The sequence below is a fragment of the Sinohyriopsis cumingii genome, chromosome 6 (assembly GCF_028554795.1).
Source record: "Sinohyriopsis cumingii isolate HCF-2022 chromosome 6, ASM2855479v2, whole genome shotgun sequence".
Taxonomy (NCBI): domain Eukaryota; kingdom Metazoa; phylum Mollusca; class Bivalvia; order Unionida; family Unionidae; genus Sinohyriopsis; species Sinohyriopsis cumingii.
The window spans coordinates 42,156,027-42,183,992 of NC_142966.1; the positions used below are offsets into that span (position 1 = coordinate 42,156,027).

The 27,966-nt window shown below is 34.0% G+C and overlaps 1 protein-coding gene across 1 annotated transcript in view; it reads left to right on the forward strand.

Moving 5' to 3' along the window:
• Nucleotides 1-27,966, forward strand: part of LOC149796788 (uncharacterized) — a 218,141-nt gene that overhangs the window by 135,994 nt on the left and 54,181 nt on the right. The window contains exons 28-35 of the mRNA XM_089960648.1: nt 1,458-1,589; nt 4,876-5,019; nt 5,558-5,695; nt 6,199-6,351; nt 6,827-6,849; nt 24,730-24,858; nt 25,536-25,629; nt 27,729-27,860. Coding sequence (XP_089816774.1) covers nt 1,458-1,589; nt 4,876-5,019; nt 5,558-5,695; nt 6,199-6,351; nt 6,827-6,849; nt 24,730-24,858; nt 25,536-25,629; nt 27,729-27,860 — 945 coding nt within the window. The remainder of the gene's footprint in view (nt 1-1,457; nt 1,590-4,875; nt 5,020-5,557; nt 5,696-6,198; nt 6,352-6,826; nt 6,850-24,729; nt 24,859-25,535; nt 25,630-27,728; nt 27,861-27,966) is intronic.

A 27,966-nucleotide genomic window follows, 5' to 3' on the forward strand; every position in this document is an offset into this window, starting at 1 on the left:
TTGACTTTATTCGATTCCAAAATAACGTTTCCAATATATTTTCTGTAAACAGTAATTAAAAGTAATATCTATTAATGCACAATATATATAGACATGCACGGCATGTAGTGTTTTTCAATCGAGCAGCAAAATGTTAAAGTGTTTCTAATTTTAAAACATCATCCATGTTCATATACATAATTACGGTAACAACGTCACAATATGCACAATAATAACAGTACGATGACACAAATAAAAAATCATTCAAAGATTCTCAAAACCCCAAAAATAATCTAGACTAGGGTGTGTTTAAAGGAACAGTGTCAATCAAAGCCGTTAGTTATTCTAATGTACATAGAAAATGCGAATCCAGTATGGTACATATATGAATTAGCTTTCAACTGTTTGCTTTGACCTAATGTAATTTTGTTTCAATTGTTGCGTAACAACATGGCGAAACACGTTATTGCATGTTTACAGCCTAGCAGAAAAAAAAATTGAAATTAAGAATACAATTCAATGAAAGTAACAGGAGACTAGCTGGTTCTTTTTGTTAGAAAAAAGTTGTAGCAGGGATACAAAAAATCGTTTAATTATTTTTTTTTAACAAATTATATTGATACATATGATTTTTTTAGTAATTAAATTTGATACCATTGTTTTCATTTCTTGTTTGGTTACCAATTATAAGCTAGAGCGAAGCTGAGAATCTACTGCTCTCTGTTCGATGAGATTTTCTTGTTGAACACAGCTTCATGGGTTAATCGTCAGGCGGAAGTAAAGAGGGATTTAAAAATACGTATAGTTCGTGTTTTCTCTCTCACCTTTATTGAAGGAATGTTAAATGAAGAGTGGCAATGCAATATGAAAATTATTGAATTATTATTCCATAATTATTTGATACTCAGTTGTCCCCATCATTTAAATATGCGATAAACACAAGTGAATTCTCAGTTGTAAACCTAGAACTAAAGTATTCGGTGTGGATCATAAAACATATCCGCTTTTAATGAATTTCAGAAAGAAACATATAAATATAAGGTTCCTTGGAAGAACAATCTTGTAGCTCCTATTCACAGTTCTGAAAGATAACTTTCGATCGGTACTTTATAACCAGGCTTTGCTGATGAGCTTTTGAACACTTTATATACGTGCATGCACATATATGTACACCAGATCTAAGGATGTTCATAGCGTTTTCTGTATCGCATAATAAAACTGTTATTTGTTATAGTAACGCTGCCATTATTATCGTCAGATCCGTAGTATAAAATCTAATTTCCAAGAGATCTTAGACGTGCGTCCAAAAATCATCTATTGGGTAGCTGTACATTAAAACTTGCTTTATGGAGTCATAAAAGCGTCAACGTTATTAACAGTTGCGATGGATTCTTCAGACAGAATGTTGATTGTCGACCTATCATATGGGTATTACAAATGGAAATAAGTTAGAAATACATTTTCTCTACATTCTTCAGTGGAGTTAAACTGGATCACACTGGACCCTGTGACACGCCGAAAGAGCTCGATTGCCCGTGCTCTCGTATTTACGATCCCGTTTGTGGAACTAATCATGTTACCTACGCAAATGAGTGTATAATGAAATGCAGGTAAGCAATCAGGATGTCATCGATGTGTGTGCGAGGTGAGTGTTTGTGAATGTGCATGTGATTCAGTCAGGTATGTGACCCTAGAACAATTGACAATATTACAAGACAATAAATATATAGCCAAGTCATAATTCATTTTGGAATCGGTGAAAGCTCAGAGAACACTGTACAGTGGGAGAAAGCTGTATGTATGTGGTCGTCACGCTTTAAACCACAATAATGACAGCTATCTGTAAAACAGCGTGGGTTCCAATAACATCTTAAGAGTATTTTCCCTATCAGAAACAGAACATAAATGTAAAACGGCGAAAACATCAGTTAGGTTGAGCTTATTGTCTTCAGACTGACTGCGCAGCTTTAAATTTGTTTTCTTTCTTTTCACTCTTACATTTTAATAATTTCTCGAAGTAGATTCACAAACCAGTTTTCATTATCTTCGCTATCTTGTAATGCCAACTAACCAACTGGGCGTAACAGCGGTGCAATGTATATCGGCCGAAAATGATGGAGGCAATTGACGTCAAAATGATACTTTACAAGTTTAACATTGAAAATATCAAAGAGTAGCGTTTACAAGTTTAGTTGAGGGAAAGGATATATTTGTGTAAACACGGATCGGCAGTGGAAAATTGCTTTTGCGCAAGTCCATTCCAGTTATGTGCTCCCCTTGTCACGTGTTAAAATTTGAAGAATTTGATTTTACTGGAAGAGGTGGCTTGCCGCCGCATGCAATGAAATTCACAAACTGGAAACACTAAGATGTCTGCTCGTCCCTCAAAGGCGTAGATAGACTAACATATCGGAATCTTGGCTAAAGAACATCGATTTTAATTGGTACAAGCATTTCGTTCTCTAGAGGTGTCTTAATGTTTCACGAAGGCAAGTACAAAGTCTAAAGGTCAGTCGGTGGCTGCGCATGTACCATGATCTACATGCCAGGTTGCGGAAAGGATGGACATGTTATTTACACACCAGTGTGTAAAGATATTACACAATGTATTATCAATGGCCTCTGCTGGGTTTAACCAGGAGGACTTAAGTATGGATTTAAAAGTGAAGTTTAGAACCATGCGATCTGACTGGAAGAAATTTAAATCTATCTTTATATTAACCAACGAAAGGTCTAAAGTCTAGATTTGATATTATTACCTTTGTTATTGAGAGGGATTTTGATGTAAGGAAACGGGAAATTCTTAAGGAAACAAAAATTAATTTCTAAGAGCAGAAATAGACAATACAGTATACGGTAATTTGCAGTGCTTAGAAATGGCTCACTTTGAACTTAATTGAGTTTATGGCTCTGTGTAGTGACTAAATTTAAGAATTGAAACATACTCATATTGTAATAATTGAACTAAACAATTAAAGTGTAATGTTATTGTTATGACTGAATTTCAGAAGTCAAATTGTAATGTTATTGTTATGACTCAATTTTAAAAGTTAAATTCTAATTTTTTTGTTATGATTCAATTTTAAAAGTTAAATTCTAATGTTATAGCTATGACTGAATTTCAGCAGTTAAATTGTAATGTTATTGTTATGACTGAATTTTTAAAGTTAAGTTGTATTCCTTTTGTAACGAGTGCATTCAAAGAATTAAGATATACTTGTTCATGCTATTATATGAACGTGAACAAATTCACCTTTCTCTTGATGAGGTATCTGCATAAGAGTAATAAATATAGCAAAGAAATAAGCCGTAGCAGCAGTAGCCACGTATATATATAATTAAATAGACACACATCAATAATATATAATAAATGTTTTTATTGACCAAAATAAAATCTTTGATATCAGTTACCTAGTTCAGTTATGATTCAATGATATAAAGTCTTTTTCATTGCATGCAAATTGCAATTTGAAATTTTTAATACATGTTTACATGGAACATGGTGATATAAAGAATTAATATACTAGAAATACACGGGGGGTGGGGGTTACGAATCTTTTTAGTACTAATTTCGGACTTATTCATCTTTAAAACTAATAGAGGCTGGACAATTGCAAGATCGTAATTATTGCATCTGCTTGTAGAATTATGACATTTGATTCTTCAGTTTTAAGTCAAACGTAAACGTTATCCAATCTGATTCCTCGATTCCAGAGTAAAGTTTCCAATTAGATGTCGGTTATGTTTGTCAATGCGAGCTAGCTCTTCGTAAAGATGGGCGATACAATCTTGTTTATATAATAATATTTACAGTAACAACTGGCATAATTAGCTCAGTCGCCTGTAAACTCATAATGCAAAATGACAGTGTTATTGGTATGATGTAGACGAGACTGATTTCTTCTATCAATATTTTGGTAAATTTGAAAAAGGAGAAGAAAACAAACAAAAGACAGAAAGAAGAAACAAGGATCGTGACGTGGATGGCTTCTGACTAATAGACAATAGCAAGACCAAACGGCCAATATTTCAGTGCGAGTAGAATGCGTTCAGGAAAATTTCCTTCAGTGTTGTAGGTAGCATATATTATGCAAACAATTGTTTCAAAGTTAAACTTTTTCATAGTTTCATCTATGTTTATTGATATAATATTATTCTGTACCCAGTATTGATGACTTTGATACGAAGATGCTTTCTGATAAGGTTGGTCGTATTTCTGTTAAGCATCTTTCTGCGGCAAAGTTGTTTCAATCATTTGATATTTTTAATAATGACGGCTCCATTCAACACGTGATCGGCATCACTTGTAAACATTTGTAAACCCTTTGTACCATAGTTCTTTTCTCCACATAAGGTCTGATTCTGAGGAGTGCCCTTTGCAATAAGGCAGTTGCCTTTTCTCTATTTCTAGTAACAGCAACCCTATTTGATATCAAAGCAATATCATCTATACAAATGTATCATTTTTATAATTTATAAAATCTTAAAGTTCTTTATACCGGGATACGTTTGGTCCTTTCTGTTGAGTGGTTTCGAAATGGGAGACATTGGTGGCGGATTTGCATAATGTTTTCTGTATAAATTTGGAAGCACTTTTTCCCATGATGCTTTGAACGAAATTCGGTCGCATTCTATAAAGCTCTTGTTGGAATGAAGTCAGGTTTGTTTTCATTCAATGTTTTCCTTGAATACTTTGAATATAGACTAAATCGAACGTTCTTTCACCGTCAGCAAACATCAAACGACTCATCTCTCAAGCAAACATTCCGTATACATTTTCTGCTTTATAACGCATCGGAAAGCAAAACGTATTCAGCCCCATTGCTGCCTAACAAAAACAGTTCTACTCTAGTAGAATTTTACATAATTTCTCAAACAAAATAATGACTTTTTCAGTGGAGTTGAGATGGCTCATGAACGAGAGTGCACGACGACGACGTCGAGTTCTGTTGAGCATGCTTGCATCTGTACCATGGAATACAACCCCGTGTGTGGTACTGACGGTCACACCTATGGAAACGAGTGTGCTCTCAAATGCAGGTAAGCTGAATACCATGTTTGGAAAAACATCTAACGAATTATATGGATTCTCTCTTTAGACGGGTTCTCATATTAATGAATAAACTTAAACCTCACGTAGAACATGCGATTGCTTTAGCCAAAAAAAAAGGTTACAAATCATCGTCCAGTTAATTTCTCACTGCTACAACAAAACGGATAAACTTTAACCAGTATTGTCACAGCATGAACCTACTACTAAGGAAGGTGATTCGACGAAATTCATAAATTCAAGAACAAAAGCCAACGTAAACTCTCCTCATTTAGTTGTCACTCTGAGCCAAAATACACATCCGAAACAACACATGCACAAAAAGGCGGAGTGAAGCTCTTTACTCATGTAATATTCCTGCATTAATTCACACTAATACTTCGAACGAGTGCAAACGAAGACCATGTTTCTTAAAATAAAAGTGGTGTCAGCGTTGGCAAAGTTTGACGTATAACAGCACTTAAAAAATCTAAAAAGTTGCTGTCTTATCTTAAATTATGTGTTTATAAGGTTGAACTATAATTTCAGAGGTGTTCCATTGGCCCACATCGGACAGTGCAAGGTTAAGAGGGCCGCTGAGAACGTCTGCATCTGTCCTTTCAACTACGAACCAATGTGCGGCAAGGATGGCAAAACCTATGGAAACACGTGCACCATGAAATGCAGGTACGGGTTGAGTCAAAAAGATATATTCTCTTGTACTTGTGGTAGTTTAGCCTCAGAACTATAATATCAGGTTCTTGTGTGAAAAAGATCAAATTCTTATTTCTCTTTGATGGCATAATGGTAAACACGTCAACATATTGTTGAACCTTAAACCAGGAAAGCTTTGTTTAGTTTTACTAAGCATGACCCATACTATCACTAAAGACTAACAAGAAAGGACAACCGTACACGTTCTTGGTAAAATGTTTAAATTTAAATTGACGCCATTATGCACCTATCCCACCCGTTCAATATGATGAAAGGGATCAAACCTTTGACCAAACGACCAATCACTAGCTAGCTTTTATGTAACCTGGTGAACTTCTGTGAAATGTATAATGATATGGTGCATCCAGGAATTACATTATGTAGAACAGTATAAATCAACGCATACAAAACTGGCTTTCTATCATTCGTAATTTATCCATACCTGCAACAACTATGTATGGTTGTCTCTATTTTAGTCGAGCAGAGCTTTCACACGAGGGAGAATGTAAAGAAAGTACCACCGCTGTCAAGGAGACCGAGGACGCTCTCTGCATCTGCACAGCAATCTATCAACCTGTGTGTGGTGAAGACGGACAGACGTACGGAAATATGTGCGACATGCAATGCGTGTAAGTAGTTTTAGTCCAGCCCCTTTCAACATATGGCAACATGTATGTATGTATGTATGTATGTATGTATGTATGTATGTATGTATGTAAGTATGTATGTATATATGTATGGAAGTATGCATGCGTATGTATGTATGTATATATGTATGTATGTATGTATGTATGTATGTATGCATATGTATGAATGTATGTATGCATACATGTATGTATGTATGTAGATATGTTTATGTATGTATGTATGTATGTATGTATGTATGTATGTATGTATAAGAGCAACAGGAGATGAAAATCATTCTGAGAGTTTTACATTGAACGATGATTCACATTTTAAGCAATTGGCCAGCAAGTGTGCCTTTAATCTCCCTATGCTTCTCAGTTTTGTTTAAAATTCCTCAAGCAATTTCGAAATGTCATTTAGCATCTTCTTAAAATTTGCAGTGGTCAAATTCAATAACAAACATTTGTATTTTTTCAGCCACGTGAAACTGGCTCACTTGGGTGAATGTGCAACAACTACCGTTAACCCTGCCAATTGAATGGAAGGCAAGAGCAAGGATGATTTCTATTTTTCTTCGAGACGAGTCATTTGAGGAATGAAATCGAATTCATACAACAGTAAAGGCTTCACATATCTCAAGGAATACAAAACACTTTACATGCTTCATAAATAGGATAGTAATGGTACCGACTAATAATTGTTGACAGAATTCATTTGACGCATGTAGAACCTACCTGACGTGATTCTAGTTGCATCAAGAATTGTGGATCACATTATATCTGTTAATTGTGATCGTCATGAAGATAGACGGCTAAGTACACAAGTCAGGACCTTTATTTTTCGTTGTGAAGATAGACGGCTATATACATAAGTCAGGACCTTATTTGTCGTCGTGAAGATAGACGGCTATGTACACAAGTCAGGACCCTTATTTGTCGTTGTGAATTGAAGACTGAAATTGAAAATATAGATGTTTAATTGTTCTGTGTATTGTATGTGACTGTTTTAAGGTTGTTATCGTTAATAATTGATGACTTGTTTATTTAAATGTTTTAATATGAATAAAACGTAATTGGAAGTGTACGCTTTGATGGTTTTTGATTGCATACGTAAATACTCGAAATTTATTTTTAAGACTCTTTATAATAAATAAAAATGACAGAGTACATACTTAGAAAAACCTAAATAAAGAAGGACTAAAGTCGTCGTTCAAGCATTTCATTGTCTCGAGAATTTACTGTCGTAATTTATAGAAGACAGTACACTGGGGCTGAATAAATAGCTTTTATAATGCCCAGATACGGGAGAGAGGTTTCGTACTGCATATTATTTTGGTTATGCTAGATAATTTCAGATGTATCTGAAATCTAAACTTTGGCCCTCGTCGTTATTTCTATGCTCTTTTCACGTCCAAAAACTTCAAAAGTAAATATTGTACATCTATTTAGAACCCTTTTTGGGGACAACCCTGTCCTAATGATTTAGCCTGAAGGAAATTTGCTAAGATACTGCAGATTCTATTTCAGTTTATCATAACTAAAGAAAGAAACATTGAATAATTTTGGACTGTAAGTTTGAGGTTCGTGCTTCGACAATGTCGAGAATAAAGATCCGACTTTCTCAAAGGCCTTTTTTTCAAAACTTTACTTCGGTCTGACCATACTCTAGGTTTATTCACATTGGCACATACAATTTATTGAAGCGAATTGGGGAACAAATTTGAAGAACAAAACAATTTAAAGTTCTATGATTTTGTCAATTTGAATTTGAAAATTAAACAAACAAATCCATTCTTTGAGCTAGAATTTGATCTCGGACGGGGATAAAATCTTTCAAGTTAAGTGTTTATTTGTTTGATCAAGGATATATAAGGCAAATGCATCATACAATTGCTTTATTTTTTAACAAACTAAATCACTAATAGGAACCCTGAACACTCAACCGCCTCATTAGCACATTCTTAATTATGCCAAACATGCGCTTAAAAGAGTTTATTAAATAGAGCTGTTCTATTATTTTATTATTAAAATTTTTGTTGTTGTTGTGAATGGACAGAAAGTTCATTTCCTAAAAGTTTTCAGAATAATAAAAACTGTGAAACGTTGTTGTATTCAACATTAGAAACTAATCATCTTTGGGACCAGGCCATATAAATATTGCACATAGAATAATTTCGTTGGGAGCTGGAACAGCACAAGCATTCCTAACGCTTATTCAGACCATCTGGTTCGTATATATATATATATATATATAGAGAGAGAGAGAGAGAGAGAGAGAGAATATTTGCTTGAAACAAGTAAATAACTGATATATTTCATCGAGTGGATTATAAACTCAGTATTTTCACGAATGGCATAGCCACGAGTGACAATACTAGAGTTTTTCACCCACGAGATGAAATGTATCCGTTATTCACTCGTTTCAAGCAAATATTCTTTTTATTTCATGCTCACATACGTTGGCTAACTAAAGTTTGTGACAGTGAATTAGAACGGTAATGTCAGCTGTTTATCGTACATGTTCTGCTATGCTATGTGTACATGCGCACAAAATTAGCTCCACATCAGATTGATAAAAATTAACTGATATTTCCAGAATAAAAAACTAGAAGTTTCAAGGATAACAGACAGGGATTATTAATAAGAAAACAACCACAAGTAATTCATCAATGTATAAGTAGTTCACTGACAGAAAATCAAAGGCAGGTATGTCTTGACCCAAAAAAGTAGTTCCTGTAGTTATTTTTTCACCACAGTGAAATATCAATATTATTTTAATTAGAAAATCAAGTAATTCACTGCTTAGCATAATTGTGTTTGTTTACAAAAGTTGAACTTGAAACAACAACAAAAATTAATACTTCGAGCTAAATCAAGTAAACAGAGTCTGCCCTGCATTTCAGACATGGAAATTAATGTTTAATTAATAATTCTGACCAGACGCCGTTTGCGCCTCTGAAGTTATTTCCCATTACATCATTGACAACAAAGACAAACCCGCTGCGATGCATTGCCGTATCAGGCTCGCATTTGTTTCCAGATAGGGTCGACTAATATACAATATCACGCAAATGTAATTACAGATTAGGTCATTAATCTCCTAACGCTTTCTTAAGTCGTGTATTTTTATATGACAGAGCAATGGGCTATGATTGTGAGGTGAATTTACGAAAAGGGTTGGGGATATCTCGTGCTGTAACGTAGAGTGAGCTTAATCACATATACTTCGATTCCGGATCAAGTTTGGTACATTAAAAAAAAAAAAAATTCCGCCGTTAATTCATTATAAACATAAGCACACAAATTTCACTTGACATAGGGCGCAATAAAATCTTCTGGAATTTTAATCGAAAATGAAACAAAATAATTATTTCCCGTTGTAAGATCAGTATGTGGAATCATTATAGCTGCACTATAGTTGCGCTAATATATTACTTGAGAGTAATTTTTATTATAATCTAAATTATACGGTGGCATAACAAAGTACTCACATTTCTCATTGATATTAGGACCATTCCATTATTCTAGGATTATTGTGAACACATTCGTGACTATTAGTTAATCAGGACGTTCAAAACAATAGGTACATGAGGACATTCAAGACTCTTGGAATTCATTCAGAACAGTCCATACGTTTGGACTTGTGATTAGATATTTAGGATTTTTTAAAATTTAATTCATAAAACTGTATGTATCTCTTAAATTTTCACATTTTAACTGAGAGAAATAAATTATTTGTTGATTTGATTAACCTTGATGCTTTCGTTCCTTTATGTTACGTAGTTTAGGACATAGAGTTTCAAAACAGTGTCATGTGGTAGTGGCATCATCATTTACGATACACAAAAGCCGGTTGTATCACAAAAAAGGAAAAGGGTGTAGTTCTGCATTGATACCAAATAATATAAACTTTTATATGTGCATTAAAAACATAGAGCGGTAAAAAAGTAATTTTTGAGACGCAATATAATTTTAACCATCAATTTGCTGCTTTAGCATCTAAGACATAGTGGCTTTTGATATCTGAATTAGACGGGAGTGAGGTGGGATTGGCGGATATATATATATATATATATATATATATATATATATATATATATATATATATATATATATATATATATATATATATATATAAATGTGTGTGTGTGTGTGTGTGTGTGCAAGGCGCAATACAATGTTCTGGTATTTTAATTGAAAATTCCAATAACGTTTAAACAAGGTGAGGCCTTACATTCAAATTTTAGAAAAAATCTCGTTTACTACTTACAATCATGACCAACCTCAGGTAGGCCAACATTCTATCCACAACCTCAGTGACGGATAAAAATTGGGAACACAGTATAGATATACAACACAACACGTAAAGATGGTATTGGGGTTAAATGAGTCAAAAGCGTTTTCCAAAGTCCAAATTAATATGTCAACAAAGATTCTCATAGTTTATAGAGATACTTCACAAAGTGTTCTAGGACCACACTGCGATATCAGATGGATGCATGCTGTTTGAAGCTATTAGTCTGTACATCTGTCCGGACATAAGCACAAAACACTATCAAATTAATCAAAGTTAGAGTCATGCTACTGTACACACTTTATAGTTGTTTATTTTTGGTCTTTGGAACTAGCAATAAAAGAAGAAAAATATATTTTCTTTCAATTGTATGATTACAGTGCTGACAACGTAATGGATCTTTAAACATCTGTAGCACTAGTTGCTAGTTTGGTTTAATTAGTTGCTTTCTTTCTTAGCTGATGGATTTTTCCGACTATAAACTGTATTTATTTGTGATTAAGGCACTCAACCAGGACATGCAGATCAACTTGACCTTTTTTAATATGATGGTGTGCTGCTGAAGAAATATATACATGTTTACTTTATGCAATCAATGGATACTGAACAAAGATCGATAAGAATGATCTATTTCATATTCTTTAAAATGCATACACAACCAATGTTTGATGACGGCAGCACATAAAGGTACTTGAAGAATGTGTGAATAACACCCGTAAGCTTTAACAATAGAAATAAACTTTTATGTGTGGACTGTAAACCTACATCTATGTAAACAACACAAGAGTATGTAAGTTATTTCGTCGTGTTGATATGACACTAATTTTGTCGCGTGTAGAACTTGTAGGAAAGGATTTTACTAGTACGTCTAACACATTGTTAGAGACTTCTCCTCGTCATACCCAGTGCAATGGCTGTCACCCTTAGATTGACAGAAAGGAGGTAGGAGAGAGAGAGAGATTTGAAACCTCCTTTACGCATGTGTCATTCCTATCGATGTTGACATTATTTCACACTATTTGGACGCAGAGAGAGAGGTATAGGAGAGGTACGGGATCAGTTGTAAAAAATACAATATAAAATATATTTTAATACAATTTCCTAAAAGTATTTCAATCACGATAGAATTAATAATTGGACAGATAAGTGACCATTGGGATTCGCCAAATGCAAATATAATAATAATTTAGGTCACTTTTTCAGTCACTTGATTAAGAAAACAGGTGATAACGACGCTGCTTCTCATTGCTTTTTCATACGTTTTGAGCCATGCCAATGTCATGGCTTTTCCTCTGTTTTGGGCCATGCCATTGTCATGGCCTTTTCCTACGTTTTGCGCCATACCGATGTCATGGATTTTTCCGACGTTTTGGGCCATGCCAATGTCATGGTTTTTTAATACGTTTTGGGCCATGACATTGGCATGGCCTTTTATCACGTTTTGGGCCATGCCAATGTTATAGTTTTTTCATATGTTTTTGGCCATGCCAATTTTATAGTTTTTTCATACGTTTTGGGTCATGCCAATGTCATGGGTTTTTAATACTTTTTGGGCAATACCAATGTCATAGCCTTTTCCTACGTTTTGGGCCATGCCAATGTCATGGCTTTTTCCTACGTTTTTGGGCCATACCAACGTCATGGCTTTTTAATACGTTTTCGGCGACTTACTTTTGGTGTCTACGAAGCATTCCAGTTGTTTCGCGCTCAAGGTGGAGGAGAAACGCTGGGACATCTACCACAAAACCCACTTCCAACCTGCCACAAAAGGTTTGTTATGAGGTCATGGGTTAGATTCCTAGCCGATTTAGATCAAGTAAGAGCATGTAATACATCGTGGTATGTGATTCACGTGAATCATTGTTCGTTTAACAGCGGTTGGATAAATACAATTCATATAGTGTCTGTTTTCACGTGCAGCTAGAAAATATCACTTGTTTTCAAAAGAAATTATATAAGAATAGTGCTCCTGCCAATGTTTGACTGACAGGTGGACGAAGGTTGCGATACATTAACTATTTCGCCTAGCTCTTGTTGGTCAAGTGTCATTTCGTCCCCACTTACTTTTCGTCTATTTCATTAGTGAGTACTCCACATGGGATCATTCTGTTCCAGGGTCACAACTGTGTTTAGTATTCACCAGTCTCGTGAAAAGGAATCAGTAGCGACAAAAGTGTCTCTCTTGTTGCTGTTTAATGCTGGAATGATACGAAATAAAGCATTGAATAAAACAAAATTTGGTTCATAGAGCTAAAGGAAATTCGTGTCCAACGCAAGATGGCTTTGCATGGCTGTGTGAAGTTACTAACAAATATATGGTATGTGCGTTTTGTACTTATGGCTCATTTAAAACGTTGCTGTATTTGAATGATTATTTCCCATTTAGCACTCATACGCTTTATAGATAATCGCATTGCTGGTTGGGTAACACCAGACCATTATTTAATTGTCGACATTTGAAAAGCACTTATGCCACCGTTGTTCAACAATTGTAATTCAGACTTTTAAAAATACTTGTTGGGTCAACGCGCTTCTGTGGTTGTAATGCCAGCATTGTGATATATGCGTTGGCACAAAGTTGAGAGAAGTTTCTTCAAGTTTACAATTCGTTACCCACAAGACAAGGCTCTAAATGTAACATTATCGTGGGTTATTTAATTGAAAATTAACGTATATTCATTGTCTCGTATCAGTTTTATTTTCTTCTTTGGTTGTGCATGACGCCAAAGAATCAAGAGCCCCTATTGAACCAGAATGTCTCGAATCCAAAACGAATTCTTGAGTACGCCATTCATTACATGTCGTGACGTAATCGACACCAGCTTGTCTCCAACGACTGCCTGACTTGGCTAAATCGCATTGGCCCAACGTCAGAATACTCACTGACACTCTATTAGGGTACAATGTTGAGCCAGCGTTAGACGACGGATTATTATAAAGTTTTGATGTTGGTTTGACGTCCGTTCATCACTTCGTTCCTTTGAGCTAAGAACACTATATATTTATAGGCTGATGCATTTGTAGGTTACTGCTTTTGTATGGGAAATAAGAACGAGTTTTTACAATGAATAGTTTGGTACTTTTTTCGATTTTATGACATTTCATGATTATGTACTGTATTTGTATGTGACAATATATATATATATATATATATATATATATATATATATATATATATATATATATATATATATATATATATGTGTGTGTGTGTGTGTGTGTGTGTGTGTGTGTGTGTGTGCGTGAGTGTGTGTTTGTGTGTGTGATATTTTGATGTTTAACGTAGCTTTCAAAATTTTTCTATTATATCGCTTCGATGTCTGCAGTGTGGCAGTTTATAACAGGCGCAAGAAAATGTCCTTACAAATGACATACAAGTGACAAGTCATATACTGTCTTCTTTAGCTGTTGATAAGAATGGTAACCAAACAAAATAATTAGTTTTACATCCTGAATTTCCTCAAAATGTACTTGCTTAATTCAGCAAATCCGAATTACATGAGCCATGTCAGATGTTCTCAGTATTGATTACACATTTCGAAATTGTACTGTAATTTCGATAATAAGTGAAATTACATACTTCCCTACTGCACTCAAAATGCAATAAGCATTAAATTCCATAGCGTCTTTTTGATAATTGCAATTGAAAGACTTCATATTTTTCCCACATTATGATTCCAAACATTCAATGACAGAAACAGAAACACATTTACAGGTGTCAACACGCTTCTCCCTATCTTCTTCAATCCCATGTATTTCATGTCGAATTTTCACATACAAATCAGGTCCAAGATCACGAAATTTAGTAGAATCGAAAAATATACCAAAATCTATTCATTCCAGATCAAATTAAAAAGTTGTTGCAATGCACATTCATTCACAATATGACTCCAAATTTCAATTTTAAATAGACACGCCATTTTCTTGCGAAAGTTATATCGAGCGCGCGACTAAATTCAAATTTATATGGGCGGAGTTATGTGCGCAGTAATAATGTTGATGTTGTGTAATGATAAATATGTGCTTGTGTATTTATTTTGGAATACGGCATATCTTCATATACGTTGCTTCTTGTAGTATATTTTGTTTATATAATTAAGCCTTAGGTAGAATAAAAAATGAGCATATAATAAAAAGGTTACTGCATTTGTATGGGAAAAAATGAACTCGTTTTGTCGGATGGATATTCTGTACTCCAAAGGTCGTACAGTATTCCATCCAAGAAACTCGTTCATATTTTCCCATACCAATGCAGTAACCTATAATTACACAACAACATAGTTAATGCGCACATAACTCCGCCCATATAAATTTGAACTTGGTGGCGCGTGAAAAGTAACTTTCAAAAGAAAATTGCGTTTTGGTCTTCTTAAAATTGAAATTTGGAGTCATATTGTGAATGATTACGCATTGCAACAACTTTTCCATTTGATCTGGAATGAATAGATTTTGGCATATTTTTGTCGTTTCTACGACAGTTTGTGGTTATGGGCTGGATTTATGTGCTAATTCTACATGAATTACGTCGGATTTTAGGGCGTCGGAGCGGCGTACTGTTCACAACTGCAAGTGGTTTTCTGTTCTGCCATTGATTATATGAAATAATAATGTGGGAAAAATATGAAGACTTTCAATTCCAATGATCAAAAAGTTGCTTTGGAATATAACGTTTATTTCATTTTGAGTGCAATAAGAAGGATGCAATTGCACTTGGAATATAGTCGAAATAACTACAATTTCGAAATGCGTACTCAAGCTCGAGAACCCATGACATGGCTAATGTTATTCGGATTTGCAGAACAAAGAAAGTACATTTTCAGAAATTTCAGGTTGTAAAACTGTAAGTATATTTTTTGCCATTATTATAACCAGCTAAAGAAGAAAGTTTGTGCCTGTCACTTGAATGCCATTTGTAAGGACCCAGTCTGGCGTCTATAGCTTGCCTAAATCCGAAACATTGTATCAAAAACGTTACCGCGAAATGAGCCAAAGCAGCTGTTATGTGGCATTCCACGATGTGATGTGATGTGATTTTGATTTTTAGCGTAGCTTTAACAATTTTTCAGTCATATCGCTACGATGTCTGCAATGTGGCAGTTTATAGTGATGTCTAGCACTGGGACATCATGCCGCAGACATGTAGCATGATGTCCCACCCAGTCACATTATCCTAAACACCACGCCGACCATTCCTAACACTAACTTCTTAATGCTGAACGCCAAGCGAGGCAGCTGTTAGTACCATTTTTTATGTCTCTGGTATGACTCGGCCGGAGATCGAACCCACGACCTCCCGCATCCGAGGCGGACGCTCTAACCACTAGGCCAACGGAGCGGTGCGGCATTCCACGAAACATCCGCTTTATTTCATTCAGCTGGTTTACTTCACCCACAGACAAATAAAATAAATCAACACTGCTTCCGTCTGTGTCACTTGCTTGTTTACAATAGAAAGTAGTTGTTTTATTCACGTGAGTTCAATATCAAGGGCACGTGAGGTCAACATCGTAAAATACTGAACGATTCTGACAATGAAAAGTTAACGGAGAAATAAATGAGCACATAATATTTATAGATTACTGCATCTGAATAGGAAAATATGACCGAGTTTTTCAAATGGAAATACTGCACGATCTTGGGAGTCATTTAGGAGCTTTATAACATAAGTGATATTGGCGGGCATATTTGATAGCAGATCAATATATTTCCTGCATACTTGAAATTAGTGAGACGTGTTTAGCAGTTGAAATTAGTAAGCGTTGACCAGACAGATGCAATACTGAAGGACATCACGCGGTGTATGAAAACTCAAAGAACGAACGAACTACGTTTGTTCAAAATAGTTAGCGTAATATGTTTAGCCAGGATGGTAAAGGTCTGCAGCTTCACTTGTTAAACCAAATAAACAAATTGTCACATGACATATAAATTTATGTTTTCACATTTAATATAAATATTGTAATGATAAGACTGGGTCAATACGATTGAAAAATCATTAAATAACAAACATTGCATTTTTTCAGTAACGTGAAACTGGCTCACTTTGGTGAATGTGCAACAGCTACCGTTAAGCCTGTCCATTGAAAAACAAGAGCGCTGGCAAGGATGATTTCTGTTTTTCATAAAAGAGTGTGAATTGAGAACTGAAAGTGAATATATATATATATATATATATATATATATATATATATATATATATATATATATATATATATATATATATATATATATATATATACATATGTTGAATAGTTGAGTCATAGTTCTATGCATTATATGTGAGATATTGTTGTATTAATCTTTCTTTCTATTCTATTGAATGATGATTCGATTACTTATATGATTAAATCTGAAAAAAGTGTGATTGCAAGTGCACGATTTCGTACTCTGAACTTTACTTTTAAGACAATTGATATTAAATAAAAATGACATAGTATAAATTTAGATAAATGACAATAATTCGGTCGTAAAGTTTTCATTCGAGCATTTCACAGTCAAAAGTTTTAGAGGTTATAATTAAAAGAGAACAATGCAGTGGGGCTGAATAGGTCGCTAGATAATGCTACATATTTGCTTGATAAAGGTGTGAGTTAACGATATGGTACAATATATTATTTTTGTTACACTAAAAATTTCAGATATACCTAAAATCTGGTATTTAGTCCTCATCATTATTTCTATGGCGCTCTTCTTGTCGTTTGTTTCTTTAACAGGTTTCCTTTGATCTGTTGGGACTCCCTGGTCTTTTACTCTGTAATCCAGCCGCGTACGAAATGCCAGTTAAAAATCTACAATTAGACAAGGAGTACGTCCTTGATATCCCTTTTGCAGGAAGTCGTGTTATAATGATTTCGCCAGATATAGCTGATAGTGGGGTCTGTGTTCAGATATCGATTATTACTGATGCTTTTGCATCCACAAGACTTCTTTATCTAGTTGGCAGGCCAATATTTTTTTATTTGAATAAAGGTTAAAGGTCATTCGTGGAGTAATAGCTTTTACAATATTTACTGTACTCATCGAAGGTCTCGAGTTCAAAGGAATCTTGTTTGCATGTTTACTTAATAGGTAGATGTCTTAACATGATATTAACTTTACCTTTGCATAGATGCCAGACTGGTGTGTAATATATCTATCTCATTTCGGTTATAAATATTCGAGAATGTAACCTTATTAAATAACTTCGGGTCAAAATAAGGCGAATCGAAAATATACGCCCTCCATATAAATTTAGTCGAAATAACACAAGTAACTGTAATTTCATACCAATGAGTCTGAAAATGATTAATTCATTCAGGATGGAACTGTTTACATTCATTTCTATCTCTCGAATGAAAAAAAAATATTTTGGTAAAATTATATGATGTAATTCATCATAAATTCACATGTTTTCCTGTTGTCAAATATGTTTATGCCAGTAATTAGGCAATATATTTTTAACTTGTCATATTAAGTGCCATATGAGAACTCTATTTCCCACTACACTATGATCTCGATAACCCTATCAACAAGAAACCTAACATTCGGCACCATTCACTGGATTGTGTATACAGGCGAGAAACCGTATCTTGCCTGCGATCTGAAACCCTCCAATAAACCAAAACTTTGAGCGCACTAATGTTGCTCTATGCTATTTAAATTTTCAAGGTTTAACAATGTAAAGGTCTTTATTTTTAAATATGGAAGACGTATATTTCAGAATGTTCTGGCATAGTATAGAGCCTTCTGCCTTGCTTTAGATAGGTGTTGCAACCCTTCATTATGTGGAAATATTAACGTCTATATTCTTATATGCATTTATCCACTTTATCCATTCAATTGAAGATACAAAATGGTAATGACTCCAGTGCTGACAACTACTGTAAATACTGCTAACTATGAAGTGATTTTATCTGATATTTTCGTTCTTGATTTAAAGTAGTGGTATATTTTGAAAAGGCATTACACTACATGTTTGCTTTTAATAGCAACAAATTAAAACTTTCATATTGAACAGAGGATACAAAGAACAAAAAAAAAGCATAAAATTCCTTCTGCAAATTATAATCACAGAAACACGTGATCAAACATTCAACAGCAGAAAGACTGCTTATCAATTCAAAAACGACGTACAATTGAATTCTTAATATGTTGGCTCAAGAGAATAAAAACTATATAGGTATCTCTATATAATATATAGTTCACGTTTTGGAAAGGACGCAAACATCTTCTGGAGAGCAGTATTTAACCGCGTACAACGCGAGCAGACGTCGTATTCATGCTGCTAGCTTGAAGGAAAAGAAAACAAATCTCCAGTACCCATCTTAGTTATTGCAAAGTGTCAGGGAAATATTTTTATATTTGCTGGTATGCAATATAACGTGCCTTATCCACCAGCATAAACATTTCGTTTTTCCAAAGAATCTGATAAACTTAACAAAATTCCGATTGAAACAGCATTTTTTTTGTCGATGACTTAAGCGATATAAAAGCGGTTCCAAGTAATAAACATGATGGTAACCTCAAGCTGACGGATGTTACGGAAGATTTAATTTTCATGAGGTAATAATGTTATTTCATGATGTGTTACACGTGTTACGTCTATAAAAGTATGGTAGAAGTATATTAATAAAAATAACAGTTTTCGTTCGATGAATATAAAATATCGTTATCCCAATGCGATAAATTTAATGTATCGTCATCCCAATGCGGACTTGTACATTAAATGTCATGTTTTCATCTTATTCCCAGTGCAATTTTTCACGTTGAAGACGTCACATTAGGCGCGATATCTTTATTGAAGTTAAAGTACTTTAACATCCATTTTTGCTTACAATATTCTAAAGGAAAATACAAAGTTTATTGTGATTCTTCTTCGTCTTCTTCTTCTTCTTCTTCTTGTTATTATTATTATTATTCTTATTATTATTATTATTATTATTTACGATTGGAGCTGACGTATTTGTTTCAATTGCCTATTTTGAAATACTTTGGAAATGTCCAGATCTCCACAAAACATTGCTTTCGTTTTACAACTTTTTCTCTCTAGGAGTTTCAGAAAATTCTCACTCAGTATTATAATATAAGCAATAGTTTTAACAATAACTGAATGTGAGAAAAATTAGCGCCATCCAACGCAGAGGAATGAAAGGGATGTGTCATATTTCGCATGATGGACAATTGTGTAGATTCTGTATTCATCACTACGATCCTATTATGAAATAAGTATGCATTGCACCAACGTGTGAAAAACTCCAATCTTGTCGGGCACATGAATATATTTACATCATACTTGCCTTTACGCCGTTCTTCTATTTTCAGAAACCTATTCTTCGTAAAATTGATAATACAGTCCAACAATGAAGCAATATTTTATTTCAGGAAACAAAAGCAGCTCGAGCTGTCTTATGCAACAAAAGCGACCCAAGAAATAGGGATAGTATTGACAACGATGCCATTTATAAATAAATACGATGATGGCGCTGGAGGAAAGAAAATAATAAAGATGAAAACTGAAAGAGAATCATGATTTGCTTATAGAAAAGACGGAAAAAGAAAGAGACGAATAGCACCTAAATCAACTCGAAATGCGTCCCACACCAATATGCTAGATAATCACATTTCGTGATTTTATTGCTACTGAATAATGCAGTTTGATTTTATGACGTGCTGAGGAGCGTCATCGGAAGGTTGAAAAATGGGCCTGGTAAAGTTTATCGTGGATAAGTGAATAATTTTAGGAGAGTTCTCATATTATTTCTGCTATTCATATGCTGCATCGGAAGTGTCGATACAAAGTGTCAATGATTCAGATATCGTCCGATAAATGAGGTCAGGGACTTATTTCATTAAATGAAGAAAAGAAACTTGCAATGTATGTATTGAAAAGAATATTGTGTGCAAATAATTGTATGCAGTCTTGTGTAAAACACGAAGATAGCGTTAAAGACTTAGTGTTTAAAATGTCAATGATAATAATTCACGCGCGACTACTTTGACGTTTTTGTGACGGAAAAAAGCATTTTAACCTTAAGAACGTTGCAAAGGGTTTCTCACATATAATCTTAGTCTATAAAGACTGCTATTTTTTAATTTCTTCTTTATCGCTTGTAATAACTCATGTATTCAATAGAGCTGAACATATTTGTTTCGCATTTCGGTTGTATGTGTGTATTAGCACACAGTTAGACCCCCTGCCAGCAAATACAATGCCCTAAAACTGCATTGTGTGTATAAAGACCTGTACGAGTTAGTCAACTAGCTACATACCTGTCTATTTCTTGAGCACTGAGGCCTAATGCCCTTGACACTATGATTTTTGAAAGTAACATCAAATCGAATTTCTTAGACCTTTCAATTTCTAAAACTATTTAATGAACACCAAAGACAGTCGTAGCTGTACAATCATAAAGGTCTTGCGTTTGAGTTGGGCATTAACATTTTATTTCGACAAATAACAAATGACGGTTCTTATAAAAGATCATTTTTTTAAGGTATGGGATTTGGAACTCAGGTTTATACTCATGCTCTGAGTTTAATGATCTCCAGTCCTCAGAGTGACAAAATCGTCAGATCGCGAAAATCGAACTCAAACTCTTAAGTATAAGACTTGAAGCCGTGCACAAAGTCACTCCATCTCGCTACCATTTTTTTGGGAATGTCTATAGAGAAAGTAGATACTTACGAATTATTCTTAATTTTTTACATCAGAGTGACCAAATTGCAGATATATAGATCAAAATTGTGGAAATTTGAGTACGAGTTCACATTAATTCATTGACAATTTCGTGAGAACTGGGCTAGGTTGAACGTCTTTGCCACTAATATGTACACAACATATAAAATTGCCTTCATTGTAACTTTATTGTTTTATAAACGCGTTTGAAAGTAAACTATACGTATTTAACAGTCGCTGTATCTAATGATTTGTGGCTTTGAAATTTCCCGTGTTTCAATTTTTTAAAAATGTTTTATTGTATGAAAGGTATCACTCGTAGTGTGCATACAAGTTTAAGATTTTTGTCAATAGAGGGCGTAGCCTAGAGAGGCGGTTTAACACATACAATTCCCAATAATAACCTGCCAAGCGATAAAAAAGATAAATCATATTGACACCAAAAAATATATAAAGTTTGATAGGAATAGCAATAAATAGATGAAGCTGAACAAATGTGAAATATGTCACTATTTAAAAGAACAGTCGCTACTACTACTACTACTGCTACTACTACTACTACTACTACTACTACTACTACTAATAATAATAATAATAATAATAATTTTAATATGTAGATGTCTTTCTTTTAACTTACCGAAATGGGTAAAGTGCGAAGGTCAGTCTATTCCTTCACATTCCAGACACCAGTTGTCGCATTACGTTTTGTTAATGGTGTAAATGCTAGGTTTAGGCAACAAATGTGTCCTCAGTCATAAAAAATATTTTATACTGAAATTGTGTTCTTACGATTTCCAGAAAATATTCTTTTCGTTTTAAAATTTTAATTTAAGGAAACAGTTTGTCGAAATATAATCTGAGACAAAGACTAGACCATGCTGCAGCAGAAGACGCAAAAATATTAGGCAATATACTGTTGATTTTCATACCTTGTTGTTGGACAACCATTTAGTTTGTATAAACATTAAATTATTTTCCGATATTGGAAAATCTTGTTGACATATTAAAACTTTGATAGATGTATTCTTGAATAGTATAAATAGATTGTTTTCAGATAGAATGATGTCGTCTACTGTAGGAACATCTTCCGTGAATTTATGATGAGAACTTTGACTCTTGGAGAATTTGATGATTTTTTTAAACAAGAATATTGTAAACTAGATTTATTATCATCCATCAGATAAGTACATAAAACACATTTTTTACGTATTAGCATAATATGTACATAGTGAATGATAACTTGGCACGTTAGTGTAGAAATAAAGAGAATCCCAATTTTTTTTATTTCAAATATTCAACAATACCCATGAACAAAGATTCGTCTGTAATTTAAGAAATACGATACATCACAGATTGTCTAACACTTGCAAAGTCTTTTACAATTACTGAATGCAACAAATGTGTCCGTGTTAGCTGTGCAAATGAAACAAGGTGGATTTTCCTAATTTATGCTCTTTGCATGTCACTTTGGCCTAGCTGTACGCTATAATACGGTCTTTCAGATGAACCTAGGAGTGTTTATGCAGTCAAATGATCATTTATACTGACACAAAGATTGTCGTTTGTAGTCGAATTGAATCTATACAAAAACCATACAATTATGAACGAAGCTAAATAAGAAAATACACAAACCGTTTTATATAGAAAGTATACAATTATGTTTTCTTTACGGAAAAATTATTGTACTGGATTGTGCACAAAATAATATTAAATGAATAAATCTTTTAAACCTAATGAGCTCATCAGTTGTAAAACACACACACACACACACACACACTTATTATATTGTACTTATTAAGGTGGGTATTAATCGTGTTCCTGGCAGAAACTTACAAAGAAAACATCATTATAATATGATATACAGTATGTGTACAATATTTCCCCGTCCAGATTTTTCACATTGTCACCTCTTCCTCTACCATATTATCAACAAGTTTCGGTTCTGAATCCATGTGGAGACAAAAGTAATTTTCAAAATCACTCCCGATATAATAATAATAATAATAATAATAATAATAATAATAATAATAATGATAATAATAATATAGTAGTAGTAGTAGCAGTCGTGGTAATAAATTGGTCTAAAGGACATTTATTAAAGTGTGAAAACAAATTTATGCGTATAGTAGGCAAAGGTCATATCCGACCCTAGGGCAAGGCGAACGAGGTAATCGCCTTGACCCCAATCTTTCAGGCAATTCGACTTTTATGCTTGGGGACCCTCGTTCATCGAGTGTTGCCTTGGGCCCCACACATCCTAGGGTCGGGCCTGGCAATGGTAGTACAGGTTAACAAATAATCTATTGGGATATAAAGAACATAAATTCATACGTATTTGACTATCAATCAAGTTGTAAAATTACGTCATGGGTATCAATAATGCATATTTATTCGTATCCTCAGTCAGTAAAATACTCAAACTGATGACATACGCATAGAGACATTCATAAATAGCAGATGACTTAAAAACTAAAAACTATCAACGGGACTTATGACGTCATTTAGTATTTAAGAATATTGATATTGGAATTTATGTGGATGTGACCGACAAGACCTGATTCGTTCTCCACTTACGGTAGGTACCTTACCTTCGTGTTGACTCATCGAGTTCATAAACTGTTTATATTATTTTTGTATAGGGAATGGACCTTGCTTGCATTTAAAACTTCTTTTAAAACAACATTAGCATTAGTAATAGTTTATGTTTTTATATAAAAAAAAGTTATTTTTCTTTCCCGATGAAACATGGGCTGTTTTGGTAGTAGTGCATATTTGAACAGTCAGTACAAGTTGGTTAGATTCACGTCTAACAGGAAAACAATACTATTTTACAATGTATTGTTTATTTCTCAAGTTCCGGATTTGTTTACTCAAAATTACACTTTGTCAGGTAGTTGACCACATATATTGGAACTGTCATATGGCTTGGACAAATGATATAGAGTACACTCTAACAGCCTTTGCTGTTACTGACAATGTAAATTATTTCACCACAAGTACTTGAAAAATTCTTGAAACAGGGTGGTACAGTGACGGAGTTTCTGTCAAATGTAAAATGATTTGTAATTCCTCAATGAGCCAACAACAAACTTCACGTATCATCACGATACCATCATGCCTCTGCCGTATATATCCAATCCTATCACCTTTCAAGTGGCCAAAAAAGACCTTCATTGAAATGACTCCGAAATGTTTTCGTATCAGATCAGCTGAGTATATGTACATTATCCATGTCTGAAAGGTTCTAAAATCAAGGTAGTATGACACATTGGACTTGACACATCGTGAACACTGATCATCAGATCTGTCTTCTACATATAAAGGAAATTTAGAGCTCTCATAGAGAGGTGAATATGGTAAAGCGTCATTGTTCTTGAGGATATGTTTGCACTGAAAACGATATAGATTACGTATCAATCAAGGGTATAAAAAGGAGTTGTTGGACACAGATCCGTTACAAAACTAGTAGAAGCTGAGTACTCACATAATCGAATCGAAAAAGAAGCCTACACCATGCAAGCCGTCTTCATTGTAACCCTGATAGACTTTGTGGCCATTGCAGGTGAGAACGCCATCTCTCTCTCTCTCTCTCTCTCTCTCTCTTTCTCTCTCAAAATATGTGAAAGGACAAATTGTGCTCATTTTATAAGCTTTACACAATGAACTTGAAATGACAAAATGGTGTTATTTTTTTTACTTGAAACTTTACGTAATATACTTTAAATGAATGTTTATTTTATGTGAAATTTATGAAACAATTTATATAGCTTCCATAATTTGCGAGAAACAGGACAAAGTTGTAACCGTTCAAGAGCCTCATAAAATTTACAAATAGGCCCATAACGGCGCATGAGGAGAATCTTCTATTTTGTGCAACGAAATCGCAAAATAAACTTTAAATGTTTCAAGATTTAAAATCCTGAATGGCATTTTGAAATTTGTGTTTTAGTATACTTTCTATTGGCAAATAATAGCCGTGTTCAAGATTAGTTTCATTTTATATTCCTATATTGAAAGAAGAATAATAATGGAAGACGATAAGGGACTTAAATATATCCTGGATTTTAGAAACATAATCTTAAAGTACTTTAGTAGGCAGAGATACCGAAATTTTTGTGATAATATACATTCTTCATTTCGAATGCATTGATTGCTTTTATGTTGATATTTGTTACGGCTAAGCATGTAAGTATATTACAGAAATCACACATTTTAACTCAGTACGTATTTTCTTTCCAGCCGGAAATCCGGTTTGTTTGTGCACCATGGAGTACATGCCGGTGTGTGGGCTGGACGGGAAGACGTTTGGCAACCAGTGTGAAATGGAGTGCAAGTAATGTCAATATATCACTCTAAAGCGTGTCATTAATGGTCTATGCTTATCTTTATTTTGTCTAAATTATGTGAGAAAATTTGTTATGTTGAATGTGAGTTGGAGAACTTTTCTACTAAATGTGTTCCAGTAATTTTCCATGAACAATAACACACATACGTACCGTAATTTTTTTTAGCGAAAGAAAACAACAACTTTTTGACTCTTTTGGAAATCTTCCATGAAACTTAGAATAACCGAATAACAGTCTTTCTGTTGTTTGATACAAGCAGATGCCAAAAATATGGCAGGTGACAAAATCTGCCAGTAATCAGTTTCAGAACTTATTTACCACCAGTTAATAAAACAAGATAGTGACATGAAGAAATGGCGATAATATAACGAATCGATGAAAATCAATAATTCATTGGTCATGATAAATAAATAATCGATCTTTGATTTTATTCGATTCCAAATACTAACGTATGCAATATATTTTCTGTAAACAGTAATTCGAAGTAATATATATTAATGCACAATATATATATATATATATATATATATATATATATATATATATATATATATATATATATATATATATATATATATATATATATATAGCCATGCACGGCATGTAGTGTTTTTCAATCGAGCAGCAAAATGTTAAAGTGTTTCTAATTTTAAAAAATCATTCATGTTCATGTATATAATTACGGTAACAACGTCACAATATGCACAGGAATAACAGTCGAGTGAAAAATGACAAGCATGGTGGTACGATGACACAGGGTAGTCGAAAATCATTCAAAGATTCTCAAAACTCCCAAAATAATCTAGACTAGGGTGTGTTTAAAGGAACAGTGTCAATCAAAGCCGTTAGTTATTCTAATGTACATAGAAAATGCGAATCCAATATATGAATTAGCTTTCAACTGTTTCAACTGTTTGCTTTGACCTAATGTAATTTTGTTTCAATTGTTGCGTAACAACATGGCGAAACAAGTTATTGCATGTTTACAGCCTAGCATAAAAATCATTGAAATTAAGAATACAATTCAATGAAAGTAACAGGAGACTAGCTGGTTCTTTTTGTTAGAAAAAAGTTGTATCAAGGACACAAAAAAATCCTTTAATTATTTTTTTAAAACATTTATATTGATACACATGATTTTTTTTCTACATTAATTAAATTTGACACCATAGTTTTTATTGCTTGTTTGATTGCCTGTCGTAAGCTACAGCGAAGCTGAGAATCTACTGCTCTCTGTTCGATGAGCTTCATTGGTTAATCGTCAGGCGGAAGTAAAGAAGGACATAAAAATACGTATAGTTCGTGTTTTCTCTCTCGCCTTTATTGAAGGAATGTTAAATGAAGAGTGACAATGCAAGATGAAAAATTATTAAATTATTATTCCATAATTATTTGATACTCAATTGTCCCCATCATTTCAATATTTTCGGACCCGTGTTTGCTTTCCTGATCCTCTACTCCATTAAACTAACATTTTGGTAATTGTGGAAGTTTTCTACAAGGTCTCCTACCGCACAAGATGCTACCAATTTCGCGGTGATATGCACAATTGAATTCTCATTTGTAAACCTAGAACTGCAGTATTATTTATGTGAATCATAAAAAATATCGGCTTTTAATGAATTTCAGAAAGAAACGTATAAATATAAGGTTCCTTGGAAGAACAATCTTGTATACCTATTCATGTTTCTGAAAGATAATTTTCGATCGGCCCTTTATAACCAGGCTTGGCTGACGAGCTTTTGAACCCTTTGCATACTTGCATGCTCACATATATACACCAGATCTAAGGATGTTCACAGTGATTTCTATATCGCATAATAAAACTGTTATTTGTTATAGTAAAGCTGCCATTATTATCGTCAGATCCGTAGTATAAAATCTAATTTCCAAGAGATCTTAGACGTGCGTCCAAAAATCGTCTATTGGGTAGCTGTACATTAAAACTTGCTTTATGGAGTCATAAAAGCGTCAACGTTATTAAGAGTTGCGATGGTTTCTTTAGACAAAATGTTGATTGTCGACCTATTCTATAGGTATTACAAATGGAAATATGTTAGAAATACATTTTCTCTATATTTTTCAGAGGAGCTAAATTGGATCACACTGGACCCTGTGACACGCGGAAAGAGCTCGATTGCCCGTGCCCTCGTATTTACGATCCCGTCTGCGGAACTGACCATGTTACCTACGCAAATGAGTGTATAATGAAATGCAGGTAAGCAATCAGGATGTCATCAATGTGTGTGCGAGGTGAGTGTGTGTGAATGTGCATGTGATTCAGTCAGGTAAGTGACCCTGTAACAATTGACAATATGACAAGA